The 15372-nt window shown below is 37.7% G+C and overlaps 1 protein-coding gene and 1 pseudogene across 2 annotated transcripts in view; both read right to left on the minus strand.

The window, feature by feature from the left end:
- Nucleotides 1-2147: 2147 nt before the first annotated feature.
- LOC145774013 (sphingosine-1-phosphate phosphatase 1-like) overlaps nucleotides 2148-15372 on the minus strand; it is a 45791-nt gene continuing 32566 nt past the window's right edge. The window contains exons 2-6 of one of the 2 annotated variants that reach the window (XM_082585142.1): nucleotides 4881-5892; nucleotides 4593-4748; nucleotides 4339-4413; nucleotides 3573-3810; nucleotides 2148-3004 (exon numbers count right to left, since the gene is read on the minus strand). In XM_082585142.1, coding sequence (XP_082441268.1) covers nucleotides 2670-3004; nucleotides 3573-3810; nucleotides 4339-4413; nucleotides 4593-4748; nucleotides 4881-5213 — 1137 coding nt within the window. In that variant the 5' untranslated portion in view covers nucleotides 5214-5892 and the 3' untranslated portion in view covers nucleotides 2148-2669. Of the gene's footprint in view, nucleotides 3005-3572; nucleotides 3811-4338; nucleotides 4414-4592; nucleotides 4749-4880; nucleotides 6921-15372 lie in introns of those variants that run through there. The other variant, XM_082585143.1, reaches the window with a different exon arrangement.
- Nucleotides 8837-10128, minus strand: LOC145774263 (MAP kinase-activated protein kinase 5 pseudogene; annotated as a pseudogene).

Raw genomic sequence — 15372 nt, forward strand, 5'->3', positions numbered from 1 at the left:
CTATTGGGTGCCCTTTAAGTTTCAAAAATTCACGACTTCTTTCCGCAGTTCGTAATATCGTCGCAACATGCAGCGCTTGCTTAATCAACACACCTCGGAAAAGTACAGCAGATCTTTATGTACCGTTTTGAGATCATCCAGAAATTTTTGAAACTGACGATGGTTGAGCCCTCATGCTGGAATGAAACTTACTGCACTTCAAGAGACTTATGAATCCAATGCCAGTTCCGGGCATGGATCGAGCACCATCAGTTGCAATTCCGCATAAGCTGGACAAGTCCAGTTCGAACTTGTCAAAAGCATCAATTACTTCAGTGAATTAATATGGCCAACTGTGTTGTATCCTTCTGGTCCGCACTTTCATCGATTGCAAAACTCCATGAAACAAAGTTCTTCACCTTATCCCTGGGAGTGTCACTAATATCACAAGCAAGATTATCGATACGCCTTGCTATCATCCACCGTGACAGACTTATTTTCTCGAACTCACTCTTCATTTTAGGGCACATTTCTTCTGCGACATCGATAAAACACTGCTTCACAAAATTACCGTCAGAATACTGTTTCATAGTTTGAGCTATTCTCTGTGCAATCCTGTGCCTCTTGATCTACTAACGTTCCAAATAATTAAATACAATCGGATTAGCGGTGGCCGGTGGGAGATTTCTAAAATGGTTAACAGAAGGTGCGAAATGTACAATAATCCACTCTATAATGAATTGTCCGCACGTACCAGACTAAACTAAATTATAAACACGTTTTGCGGGCCGCACACAATTCAAAATTAGCACATCTTCGCGGGCCGCACAATTTTTCTTCGCGGGCCGCATTCGGCCCGCGGGCCGCACACCTCTGAGATAATCGATGGTGAAGAAAGTATACGTAAGTTGCATTGGAAACTGAGCAGCATTGCCACAGAGTTCGATGTCGAGTTGAAGAAAGTAGGTAAAATTTTCAGTGTGCGTTGGGTTGCGTCCTCACATCGTGCTATCAATGCTCTGTGGAATAGTTTCCCAGCATTGTATAAACACTTCACAACCCTCGCAGAAAGGAAGAATATTAGAGCAACAGATCGGGCTATGTTCAGAGGTCTCTGCATCAAAATGACCACCAAGGAATTCGTAGAAGATCTGGCGCTTTTAAAAGATTGTCTTCGGCAATTATCACTTTTGTCAGAAACTCTCCAGACTGGGAATATCAAATTCGTAGTAGCTAATCGTCATGTCAAATGGACTGTTAATTCTCTACTTCAAATAAAAAAAGCTATTCAAGAAGGAACGTATTCGTTTGATGAAGTTGTTAACTTGAGTCCCGGAAGTACAAAAAACTACTCCTTTAAAGGCATAACATTGGACCAGTTCAAAGCTCGACGTAGAGACTACCCTTCTTTTGATCGTAATCGGTTTATTCAAGCTTTGGTTGACAACATTGGAAGCAGGATGGTGGACACCAACAATGAAAATTCTGTGAAGAGCTTGGAAATTATTGTACCAGAGTTATGGCCTGCTGCAGTCGAAGTTCCATGGCAAGAAGGGGAGCAGAGATTACGAAAAATAGAGGAGAGATTTCATGTCATCACTCCTATTTCCGATTGTATGTTGACAATCCTTGTCATATACCAGATACGATAAAGTTGCTCTGTGCTGAAGCCGAACGTGGATTTTCACAAATGAACTTGGTCATCACACCGCTACGATCACGGCTGACCATATCACTTGTTTCAGCATTGTTGTTCATCAGCATCAATGGACCACCTCCTCATTTATGGAATGGCACTGCGGCAACTCAGAAGTGGTTGCAGACTCATCGGTCGGCTGTGGATATTCAAGTTAAGCATTCTAAGCTGCCCACATTGAATGAACTCAGATCTGTGCAAAAACTGTTTGCTGGCTAAAATCAAGGACTGTCGTGGTGCTTATAACTTAGCCCATAAAACCAAAGACCTGGCAGACAGGCTAGGCTATTTGTTTTGTGCAATCTCGTTTGCACCAACTTGGAATATGCTTTTGCCGTAATTGGAGTTTTTTAAACTGTTCGTTAATAACTAAATGAGATTTTAGTATAACTGTCACATTGGCAGCTTATTGGTTCTTATATAGCAAATCTGCAACCACAAGCGCTCATTTCAAGAATTGCATTTCTTTACTTTCCTATTGCAGTCAATGTTTTTGCAAGTGTGCTTAGGATTGGCTCATACAAATAAGTTTACAATTGAGTTAAGAGATTGGAATTAGCTCATGCAAATCGAGTTTCAAGTGTAGGCCTACGCAGTACAAAAAAGCAAAGGAGATTGCAGTGTAGCAACCAATCCAAATTTCAAACTTATAATTTTATATCGGATTCAACCACGTTTTCACGTTTTGTTGCTTCTACCTTTTTCTGTACTTCAAGCTATGTTTTAGCATGGATTGTTTTTCGACATGAAGTTCAGAAGTAAAAACAAATTGAACAGTGTTTCCTTTTAAAAAAGGTAAACATTGTTGGCTAACCTACACCGATTACTTATACATACTTTGTCTATAACAACACAGCTAAGTGTTAGAGCCCCCCCAAATAAAATTTTAGGAATGCACCCCTGGGCACAACGACTATATTTATCAGGGACTGTATGAAGAATATTAAATTAGTCAAATTTAAAAACTTCCATGTTGCCAAGTCGCGATCAGAAGCTACCAAAGTCTAAAATACTGCAGAACAACCGGCGCTGCGGCCGTGGTAACCGTCGCCGAAAGAAAGGGAGTGAAAAACTTATATGGCAACTCTACCGAACGTACGCGCTTTGCTGCATTGAAGTCGTCATACGAGAATCCATTAAAGCGAATGGAAGCATGAAGTAAAACCTTTCTTAAAACATACATCAGAGGAACCACGATTACAACACCAACAGTCAACCTTAGCAGATACAGCGTGAAAAAACAACCAGTTTCTGTGAAGCGTAGAATATCGCAGGATAATGACCTGTCGATGTATGTCGAGAAAGAATACTTCGTTCCAATAAGGAAACCTGCAAATGAAGAGTTCCAGTCGCTAATTGAATTTCAAAATATGTTTTGTAAATGACGTAGCCTACCAATCAAAGAATTTATTGCCCAGATAACAAATATCGTGATTTTTACATAGATTCAACGTCTGCAGACGTTCAATCTATGTAAAAATAAAGAATTTTGTCAAAGTGGCATACGTAAAGGCGTCGAGGAAAAATTGCCATTCTGTAAAAATAAATTGATGCAACTTTGGCAGAGAAGTTACTTTGCTGGTAAATCACGTTATTTATAAAGAAAAAGACGCGAAAGTTTTCGGCTACAGCCTACATCGTCTAGGTAGATCTCCCGGCATTTGAAAGAGTTGTTAGATCAAGAAAATTAAGTTACAAAACAAGCAATGGTAGGCTACAAGTAACTAGTTTGTTTAAAATGTGGCAACAGATAAGAAGCTGCTGCGGCAAACACCTGCTCAATATGTCCTGGATTACTAGATTTATCAACAAGGCATTGGGAATATTTGTGTCGAATTCGGAAACGGCGCAGACGTTGAATCAATGTAAAAAGGGACTGGCTGGATAATTCACCTACCAGAGCACAATCCTAAAATCTTGGCGGTATCGCCTGGAGCGGTGTTCCATCGCTTCATTCCAGAGGACTCGTCAGTATCGTTGTCAAGCATGAACATGACCCACGCAAGAACCAGAAACCCAAAAGCAATGCTAACCGACATTGACGTAGTGGATGTCATATGGGTTTCATCGAACCACGACACGATGGGATGAAAAGCAAGAAGAATGAATGATAACATTGCCCCCGCCAAGATTTCCTAAAAATCCAACGATAAAAGTAAAAACCACGACCATTGTTGGTGCCGCGGAGGTTTTAAAAAGATAAAAAATATCTTTCTCAACATCCCATAACGTAAGGAAGCCACAGCAACACCATTACATGAGGAGATGAAGAACTCTGCTTTCACTGCATTAGCAGTGAGTGTTTATACGTAGTTACTGGTATATCGGTTCTTTTGTTGTACAAGTACCTCGATCATACAACATCTGTTAAATGTGACAATGCACAACGTCACGAAGACTATCGACCTACAGCAAAAACCATGAATTTTTGGGAAGTTGAGTTGGAGATTGCCTCACATATATACGGTGGTCGGTGATTTCTCTCACAGTTAGTGAGGGCTTGAGAACAATCTGATTACAATTCATTTTTCTTTTACAAAACTTGCTTTAATAAGATATTTGATCGTAAAAGTTATACGATACAATCGATACAGTTCGTTTTAGTACTAAGTGAAAAGTGTCAATAAAGCTAAACAAAAGCAAACATGCGGAAGAACCCTTACCAATATTGTATGCATCCCCAAATAAATGCGACTGATCATGACAGCTGATGACCACATGCTGGCCGCCAAGATAACCTACACACAATCAACCAATGAGGTCGCAGCAAATCAAAACGAGCCTGAATATGTGCTGATAAACAACGACTTATATTGTACAAAGGCCAAGACATCAAAGCTTCCAGCTTTATCAAATGCACATAATCATGTACAATTAAGCAAAATTATTGTGGCAATAGCTGATACGAATCAAGAACCTGTAATTTGTGTTCTCCAGAAGAAAATGCAAGAAAAGAAAATGATGACGCTATGGCAGTCATGGTGTGAGTTGAAGGCATGCCATATTCACATTCATACAACGAGTCTAACCTAACAACTGGTGGGGAAGATGGTCTTGGACGCTTGAGAATGTCCTGCGAAAAAAAGCATTATAAAATATTTGTATTTAAAATTCTGGTTTTGGAATTCAAATTGACCGGATTCAGGAAATTCTTATTTTTTATACTTTTAGAATATAAAAAAAAAATTACTAAAACATAGATCACCTTAAGCGACTGCCCAATGTACATTGTCAAAGTCAGCATGATGATCGCTCTACGTCCCACAGTGACATCAAAAAACATGGTACAAGCAAGACTGAATGCATAATAAAACGGTTCCCCAGCAAGTTCTGACCCTGCTTCGGCAAGCAATCTGATAGAGGGATATAAAACTTGGAAATTGTATTCAGTAGAACTCTTTTTGGAAGATGCAGCTTTCTTGAGCGGAAAAAGAGGATTTTTTGCATCTGGTTCTTTCCACCTTACTCCACATAGTCGCTGGAACCATGCAACAGGTAATGGACTGTTTAACGACTCGATAATGCTTATTAACCTCATAACTCCCAAACAGCATGTGTCACAATTTCATGTCAAACGTTGGTCGTTCTTTTTTCTTTTAAAACATAAAATAACAGTGAATATTAAAAATGCTTACACAAACAGTACGGTACACTTTTTAAAAAATATAAGGAAAAGCCCCCCATGGAAAATAAAATTCCCCAATATATGAGAAACTTTTTTCACTAGGGATTTAACCAAATACTTCTCAAAAAGTGTGTTCAACCAATCACCAAAATCAGGCAGTCGACTCCTGGGATATGCATATCCTAAATGTTATATAAATTCATTTTCTTGCTTTTCCTTACTACCCCATACATGAAGATTGAAGCTAAACATGTTGCTTTACTTAATCCTATATCAAGTAATACAATGGTTCACATACATCCCCGAGGCCACTATGTGGTATTTGAAGAGCTTGCAAGTACTAGAATCCAGACGGTACAGTGGTTTGGGTTGCGTAAATATCTCATAACATCCCTAGGGAGAGAATCAGAACACATTGGGATTGTAGGTCGACAGCTTATGCAACATTTAGTATCATATATAGACGAAAAGGGTAAAGCAAAGCATGACAATTATGTGATATAATTATGATATGCTGTTAGACTGGACTCATTGCACTTGTTTTCAAACTTAAATAAGTTCAAAACATGAAAATGTTGTTGACTATAAAACACTGTATTAAACAGACGAGTTTGTTGGCACCGCACAAATGTAGATACACTAAAAGATAAAGGTGCTCCCATACTTGATTCAAGTGTCGGATATGAGAAGATAAGGTTGTCATTGTACTAAGCCTTCGGCACTAAGGAGAGTAGGGTGGCCACTGGCCAGTTCCTTTCTCTCGGCCGCCTTTCCTGCAGCAATTATGCCAACCCAATTTATTACACCCTAGCTAGGTAGAGGTGAGCGATGTTTTCAACAACCAGCTGAAAGCCGGGAGTCGAACCAGGTTTGCATAAATGGAAAGCCAACGCCTTATCCGTTACGCCATCCCACCGCAACACTAGATGTAATAAATTGCTTTTCAACCCCCATTCATATGATGCTTGAACAGTCTCTAGGGGCATAGAAGCAAGGATTGAAAAATAGGCTCATAAAATAGGGGACACTACTTTGCCAGGCATGTATTTCAGTAGTTCATATTATGCACCAATGCACTCTATCCCAGACAGCAAATCAACCGTTTTTTTACATTGATTCAACGCCTGGAAACGAAAGAATGAAGAAAACGGTTGATTTGCTGTCTGGAATTTATTTAACACAAATAGATATAATTTAAGAGTACGGTATGATGGGAATATTTTCATTGCTGAAGATATTATTTCTGTCAAACATAGGTAACTTCCATTCATACTAACACCAATACCTATTGTATCAACATTAACCTTTCCCACTATAACACCACACCATTTTCGTGAAGTAAATATAATACTGTAGCTCTTGCCTAAGGTCAAAATATCATGTCAATAGACAATGGTGTACACAGGGGGGAGCATTGAGCTTTGGCTCCCGTTTTAAAAAAAAAAAGTTTCAGCAATTTAACAAAGTAGAGTACGGTATGGCATTTTACATGTTTGATATAGCACTGTCAAAGCAAGTAACAATGTTGCTATAGACTAAGAAAATACTAAATCCATGGATTACCCTTCCCTCATGCATACGCCATTGTCTACAGGCAAACAGAATGAGAACACAAATACCCCAAAGGCTGTCAGCATCCTAACTACGGGTCTGCTACTATTCGGTGAGTCCGATTTGGTGAGAGCCCTATTCGGTGATTTTTTTAAATTTTTTTTTGAAAATTATCAGGTACCGTAGCCTAATTATCATTGCCGCTTTTACATCGTTTTAACGTCGCTAAACGTTGAAATAAGACCCTAACCCTTAACCCCTAACCCTTACCCCCTAACGCTATAACGGCAATGATAATTAGGCTACGGTACCCAATAATTTAAAAAAAAATCACCGAATAGGGCTCTCACCGAATAGGGAACTCACCGAAACGGGCCATTCCGCCTAACTACAGTGCAAAAACGCTAAGTGAAAAATAACAATCAGTTGTTGTAAACCCATTAAATGGAAAAAACTAAAACGCACTGTACAAATTCAAAAGAACAAGGTCAAATCAGAACTGGTCTGCAAACGAATGTCTAAAATCAGATTGTGGCCCTTACAAGGTTTTAGAAGTACGGTACAAAAAACTCTGTTATTTGATAACTATTCAGATGATTTAACAAAACATTTATTATCAAAGTTGGACCAGAAGTTAGGTAAATTGAAAAAGCAAATAATCAATTCGACATTCATGCTGAGGTCATTCTTTGCCAAATCATCCAGGTCAAAATCCAAATATCAGTTGTTCTGTGAGATAGCAACATTTGTGTTAGTATGCAATTGAAACAGTATGGGTGGCATGCCTTTGTCGAAACACAACCTTATGACTCATGTAGTATATATAACTTGCACCCCCGTGCAAAAGCCAATCTCCCAAGGTTTTGGAAAGATTTGGTGGAATTTTTTCACCCAATACACAAGAAAGTAAGATAAATCAAAACTTTTATACCTTTGCAACTGTGATCAATCATGTATTATAAGCAAATTACCATTCAAAATGTGATACCAGCACCAAAAACGCCTAAATATGGAATGGTTGAATTTTGACTCATATCAACAAAATAAACAACATTTTCTTTTTGTAATTGGACAGGGTAAGTCAAGACCTTATAAGGCTTACATGAGTAGTTTCACTTGAAAAAATTTAAGAATAAACATTTTTGCCACAATTGATCATAGCTGCATCGCAGATGATTGATTATTAAAACAAACTGCAAAAGATGTTTCTAAAATCATTCAACCATGACAGAATCTGCTAAAACTTTTCATGCAAAACATATTAATACATGAGCAAGGTATTTAACAAATTTCATGCTTTAAAGTTGGAAAGTACATCAGTTATGTCAATTTACAAATCTGATTTTCAGCTTTTAAACAACTTCATGTTTGAGCGATCACAAACTGCCCCATTTTTAAAGGGCAATAACTTGAAAAATCTTTGATTTTTCTAAAATTGGTTTAATTTTGATAAAAAAAGCACACTCTACTCCCTGTCAGAATTTCACTGAAATCTGTGATTATGGGTGACAATTTGGCAACAGATAAAAATTATGAATGATTTTGCAAAGAATGACCCCTCATTGAATGTAGCACGTTTTTATATGGTAGGGACCATGGAGTATTAAAAAAAATCCATGACACAACCAAAATGCATTGCATGAACATTAAACATGAGAGAATAAAAGAACAGGTAGAACAATACAATAGGTAGTGTTATCATTTTTGAAAAAAATGCAGAAAAACACATGCACCAGAATGCAAAAATGTAAACGACAATAACATAACTACGACATAGGCAGAAAGGCAACTTTTAAAGTCACATATATCCTAAATGCATTTACAACACGGATTGATAAATTAGAGCACAAATAGAGTGATTAAACCAATTAATATTGTGACTTTTGTGAGAAAATCTATAAGAGTACGAGATGCTTTGGTGCCAAGTGCCAAAGTTGAGTAATACACATTACAATGAGAAAAACATTCTTGTTGGTGACATAGGCCAGAGTGCAATAGGAAGTTGCACAGTTTTGGATCTGAGCATGGAGCATCATACCTGTCAATATCACCAATGAATGACAAAATCTAAGTCACACAGTTACAATAGCAACTTTTTCTAACAAAAACACAAGTTAAAGGAGTGACTCCAAAATAGTTTTCACGCTAAGTGCAAGGTCTAAAACATTGATAGACTTTTCAAATTTATTACCACTCCATGAATAACTTTCAAGCATATTCAAAAGAGCAACTTTGTCATGATTTTGCCTCACTGCTTCACGCACGGCATTTTCTAAGTTTTTCATGGGATCAGTTCCATCTTTTGCTGGGTACATGCATTGAGCAATTACATGACGCAAAGATTTCTGAGGTAATGTATCTGGGATGGGAGTGGTGGCAGAGGAAAAAGTAATGCCTTGGAGTTCTTCTTTTCTGCTAGTTTCTTTTCGTTTTAGAAATATTGGATTGATAGCGGTTTCGATCGGTTTTAAATTCACAGGCTTATCTGGGATTCTCATTTTCTTTAGATGAGTTTCATGAATCAGTTCCACTTCTTCCATATTAGCTTCGTCTGACATATAAATCGGAGACTGTAAAAGTGTGTCAGGAGCTTCTTCTGTCAACCAAGGATGATGAAATAGATCTTCAATGTTCATCCGATCATGAGGATCAACACAAAGTAATTGTTTCACTACATCTTTTGCTCTATCAGAAACTCTATCCCATTCACGATTAGGAAATTCATAAGTTCCATTCATTATTTTTTTTCTCATGCTGCGATCAATAGCACGTCTTGAAGATGAGTGTTCAGAAAAAAATGGAGGATAACCACACATTAAAATATATATAATTACTCCAAGTGACCACATATCACAGCTTTTATCATAAGTGTATGGGGTTGCCACACTAACACTGCTTCGTTCTTTTCGGTGCCTTCTCTGTGCTTCTAACACTTGGGGTGAAACATAATAAGGGGTGAACTGTGGGGTCATTAAATCCCCATTATCCAATTTTGCAAAGCCAAAGTCACAAAGTTTGATCGGTGAATTTTCAGCAGTGCTTTTATAAAGCATATTTTCTGGTTTTAGATCTCTATGAGCTATATTTTTGACGTGCAAATGCCGAACAGCCAGTGCAATTTGCATGGTAGTTGCAGCTGCTTGCCTTTCAGTAAAACCATTCTGTTTGCTGATACGAAAAAACAACTCTCCGCCATCCATTAATTCCAACACTAACAGTAAACGACTTTGAGATCCTGACTCACCAGGAAATTGCAGTTCATTTCGAAATACTTCATAAAGGGTAACTACGTTTGGATGACCACTACAGGCCCAGTGCATTTGCACCTCTTGTTGAGACTTCAATCTATCAAGAACAACCTTGACAGCAAAAGTCTCCCCAGTACTTCGTTTGGTTGCAACTCTGACAGGTCCTGAAATACCTGTGCCTAACTTTTGGTTCCAGTTGACTTCATACTCATCAGTTATAGATGTTGTTTTAATAGCTAGTTTATTGGACTCTTTGAAAGGAGTAGATGTTGCATCAGCCGCCATCAATCACAAGAACTGTTAATAGTTTCAGTTTGTTAAGTATAAAATAGGCATGGGCCCAACACACACACTGCAAAAAAGTACTATACGGTAGCATATTTGGTATATATAAAACTTTAAAAATAAACTTTGAATAAGTTTCAGTATAAGATTCAATACTCGATTAGATTATAAACTGGAGAAGGGCAAATTCTACACTACAGTACTTGCTCCAATTCAAGTGTTTGAACACGTTTGTCTGATCGTGTATATGTTTTCCAAGATCAACAAGTACAACTATTCTTTATCATAAATTGAATGTGCTCAGAATTGAAAACATGACTAAATTAGAGACTGCAAAGTTCATGTAAAAATATGTGCACAAAATGCTGCCACGGCCTTTGCTGGCTGCTTTGCTTTTGCAAATAAAGTTTCAATCAATCAATCATTTTATTTTTCGTCATTAACGCGTCCGGGACGAAAAAGATACTAACTACAAAAATCGAGTTTATCATTATAGCACCAGTCAAAACAAAGAGAATGATTTATATTTGCAATCCATAACATCAAACTTTGGTAAGAGATGCTATGTTTCAATGGAGAGTTATTATGGAATCAAGTACTGAAAGAAATAAAAGAAATCGAACGGAACATCTTACAATAGGGTGGCCCCTTTTGAGGCAATTTTTTCATTTCAACTTGCCTGGGTGATAAATTTTTGCCTTAGCCCAAAATATTAATAAATCCAAAAATTTTTTGAAATCTGACCTCGTTTAGACCCTGCCCCAACAGCATTTTTAAATCGAGCCCCCTAAATCACGTTTTTAATGATAAAATTAGTACTATTAGAGCTAGGTATATGTTATTGGTATTCATTTTTATTGCTTTTCGGAAAGGAAGACACTTGCGTGCCTCAATTCAAGATTTGAACAACTTTTTATAAATTCATTTGATAGTATCAATGTATAAATGCTTCTTAAATTAACCGATGAAGTGATATGATTTTTTTTTGAGAGTTAGGCAAAAGCCAAAGTAATGAAAGCACTACTAAGTTATTAACCAAGAAGTAACAGCACATCGCATTTCACACAATAGAATCTATGTTTGCTTGAATTTTCTGGTGACACAATACTTTTCTCCATCCTTGGCTTTTTTCTTTTATGGTGCACAAAGCTTGACCAAATTGTCGTTTTTGCCCGGCTATCCGCCCAGTTGCTGTTGTTGTCTGTTTAACTCCATGTCCTACAGATTGAGTGTGACCTGGATAAATCAGATAAAGAAGATGTTCCTCAAGTTGCTTAACTTTAATGCATGATTTGGCCAGGGGAGGTTCATTTAAGGGAAGGATTAGTTTTTTGTTTAGGAGGTAAGATATTGTGGAGCACCAACTGCCATATTTGGTTATCATTTTTGTATAAGATGTTGCCTCAAAATTTAATTTGGGAAAGTGAAACTCTCTCACTGAAGAATTTTACGATTGACTTTCATCATTGGTGGTGCACCAAATGTTATAGATTAGTTTGACTGTATTAGCATTGATGGTTTTGTTATCATCGCCCAGCATTGCCAAAAGCACATTTTCGGGATGAGCAAAAAAGCAATTTTGTTGAACACTTTGTTGAATGACTAGGAGCACTTCATTGCCATTAAATAGATTCTTTTGCAATGCACTTCTTGAAAAAGATTCTTTGGCTTATCCATGATAGTACTTTTATATTTAGCTTGAATGTAACTTTTCCAATAAACGCCAACAATATATTTTCCGAGAAAGCTGATTTTTTTTGTAAGGTGCATTTGGTATCCATGGATATGTAAACTATTAGAACTTGTCATCCCAAACTCAGCCAGCGAGAATGACACAGTGGACCAATTTTGTTATAAACAAATTCAGAGCTTTCATGATCATCTCTGGAGTTAACAGTTAATAACAAAATTGGTCCACTGTGCCATTCTCGCTGGCTGAGTTTGGGATGACAAGTTCTAAGGGTTTACATATCCATGGATAAAATATATTAAATGTACCTTACAAAAAAAATCCCGAAAATGTGCTTTTGGCAATGCTGGACGATGATAGCAAAACCATCAGTGCTGATGTAGTCAAACTAATCTCTAAAATTAGGCGCACCACCAATGATGAAAGTCAATGACAAAATTTTTCAGTGCGAGAGTTTCTCCTTCCCAAATTAAATTTTAAGGCAACATCTTATACAGAAATGATAACCACATATGGCAGTGGGTGCTCCACAATATCCTACCTCTCAAACAAAAAAGGAATTTATCCCTTGAAGGAACCTCCCCTGTCGGCTTCATAGCCGAGTGGTGCGAGCCCTGGAATGGCAAACGAAGGGCGCCGGTTCGACACCGCTCAAGAGCATGCGGCTGTGTCTCTGGCAGGACACTTAAAGGCATGCCTGAAAGTGGACACAAAGATTGTCTTCCTTGCCTTCCCGTCCACTTGATCTAAATGTTCAACCACCGAGTGGAAGCCTGATACGACAAAAAAAAACAAACCTTTCGTGACCAAATCATGCATTAACGTTAAGCAATTTGAGGAATATCTTCTTCATCTAAATTATCCAGGTCACACTCAATCTGTAGAACGTGGAGTTAAACTGACAACTGCAGCATCTGGACGGATAGCCAGGCAAAAACGACAAATTGGTCAAGCTTTGTGCACCATAAAAGAAAAAAGCCAAGGATGGGGAAAAAGTATCGTGTCACCAGAAAATCCAAGCAAACATAGATTCTATCGTATGAAATGCGATGTGCTGTTACTTCTTGGTTAATAAATTATTATTGCTTTTATCACTTTGTCTTTTGCCTAACTCTCAGAAAGATATCATATCACTTCATCGGTTAATTTAAGAAGCATTTACATTGATACTATAAAATGAATTTATAAAAAGTTGTTCAAATCTTGAATTGAGGCATGCAAGTGTCTTCCTTTCCGAAAGGCAATAAAAATGAATACCAACAACATACACCTAGCTCTAATAGTACTAATTTTATCATTAAAAACGTGATTTAAGGGGCTCAATTTAAAAATGCTGTTGGGGCAGGGTCTAAACGAGGTCAGATTTCAAAAAAATTTTGAAATTAATAATATTTTGGGCTAAGGCAAAAATTTATCACCCAGGCAAGTTAAAATAAAAAAATTGCCTCAAAAGGGGCCACCCTAATCTTACAATGCTTGTTTGTAGCACCAGTTGCAATTTTCATCTGATGAAAGTGAAAGTAAAAGCAACAGGTTGATTTATTGCTTCACTGACACTTTGCGCACCGTGACAATGCACATCCTCAGAGCGAATTTATAACATAAAAAATGAAATTTACAAAGTTATATATACTGCAGTGCGGTTAAAGGCAAGAAAAAGTAAAAGACACATTACCGTATTTTACGGACCATAAGGCGCACTTTAAATTCTTTTTTTTCTTCATAAATTGATCGTGCGCCTTATGGTCCGATGCGTCTTATGTATGGATCAAGTGCGGTAGTGCTTTATTGCCTACACTCAAAACCAGTACCGATATACTATTATATATGGTCCGGTGCGCCTTATAGTCCGGTGCGCCTTATGTATGAACAAAAAACTAATCAAAGCAATTTATTGACAGTGCGCCTTATAGTCCGGTGCGCCTTATGGTCCGTAAAATACGGTATTTCAAAGATTGGCCAAATCAAGGTGTTTGTCATTGCTTTTACTTTCATCAGATAAACGTTGCAACTAGTGCTAGAAACGATAATTGTCCTGATGAATACCCGAAGCTTTCAGTATATAATCTTATATTAATAATAATACATTTAAATATATATAAATGCTATTTAATGAATGTGTACCATCACTCCGAAAACACATCATTTGCTTTTCTCCTTGTACATAGTCTTTATATAATATTTGATTAGCCTTGGTTTTGTTATTTCACTGTTATAACTCTTATTCTCTCTAAATTTCACCCCACAGCACAATTTTCTCTTAAATTAATCTTGCACTGCAGCAGATTATTGGGTTTTTATTTGTATTTTATTTTTGTATTTCCTTCTCATGATGGTTTGTACTGTAGCCTTTCTATAAACCAGAAACCGCCCCGATAGCTCAATTGGTTAGAGCGTCACTTCTGGAACGAAGAAGCTTCAAGATCAAGCGGCGCTGGTTCGACTCTTGGGGTGTGCGCTTGAGCAACGCACGTTAAGGACTGCTCTCCATTCAGCGGCATCTAATGGATGGAATAGTTCCCCGGCAACAAGACTTCAACAATCGGAAACTTCACTCTGTCAATCTCGGTGACCGGGCCTGCGTCAGTGATTCAAAGCCTCTACAAGTATGCGAAACTGCCAGGATTAAGCTCTGCAAGAAGCTTTCCCAGTCCGAGGATAAAGATTCAATCAATCAATTGCAACCTTATCTAACTAGCCTACCTTTTTTGTTGCCTTTTCAGAATAATTTTAATTGGCAATATCTTGTGTAACATAGTGATAAGGTACAACTAAGAACTAAGCAAACTTGGTCACCTCACAAAGTGTTTTCCTTCTTTCCTATCTCATCTCAGTAGACTATGTAAATTAATCTCATCTTCATTTTCTCTACGGTCACACTTTACTAAATTTGGGAACAAGTTACAATCTGGCAACACTGCTTAGAAGGGTTGCACCAGAGATTATTGCAAAATGCAAAGTTGCAGCTAAACTCAAATTTCCCAAATGCTACCTTTTCGTTTGTTTTTGGATTTTGCTGTTGTAGATAAGAGGATGCATGTCTTGCGACCCCAAAACATGAATAAAGCAGTTGAAAATTTGCTACTGCTACTGCTATGCTTCTTACTATTTTGCTGCTGACATCTCATTGGTGTAAATTATCGTTATAACTCCACTGCGTACAATAGTGCAAATTTAAGCTACAATTTAGGCTACATTTAAGCTACATGCCCAGGGGCGCCGGAAGCGGGGGGCTTCCGTCCCCCTGCCCTCAATTTTTTGTGTGGATGGGGGCAGGGGGCAATGGTGCCCTTTTGAG

This window comes from Aplidium turbinatum, chromosome 7, assembly GCF_918807975.1.
Source record: "Aplidium turbinatum chromosome 7, kaAplTurb1.1, whole genome shotgun sequence".
NCBI lineage: Eukaryota > Metazoa > Chordata > Ascidiacea > Aplousobranchia > Polyclinidae > Aplidium > Aplidium turbinatum.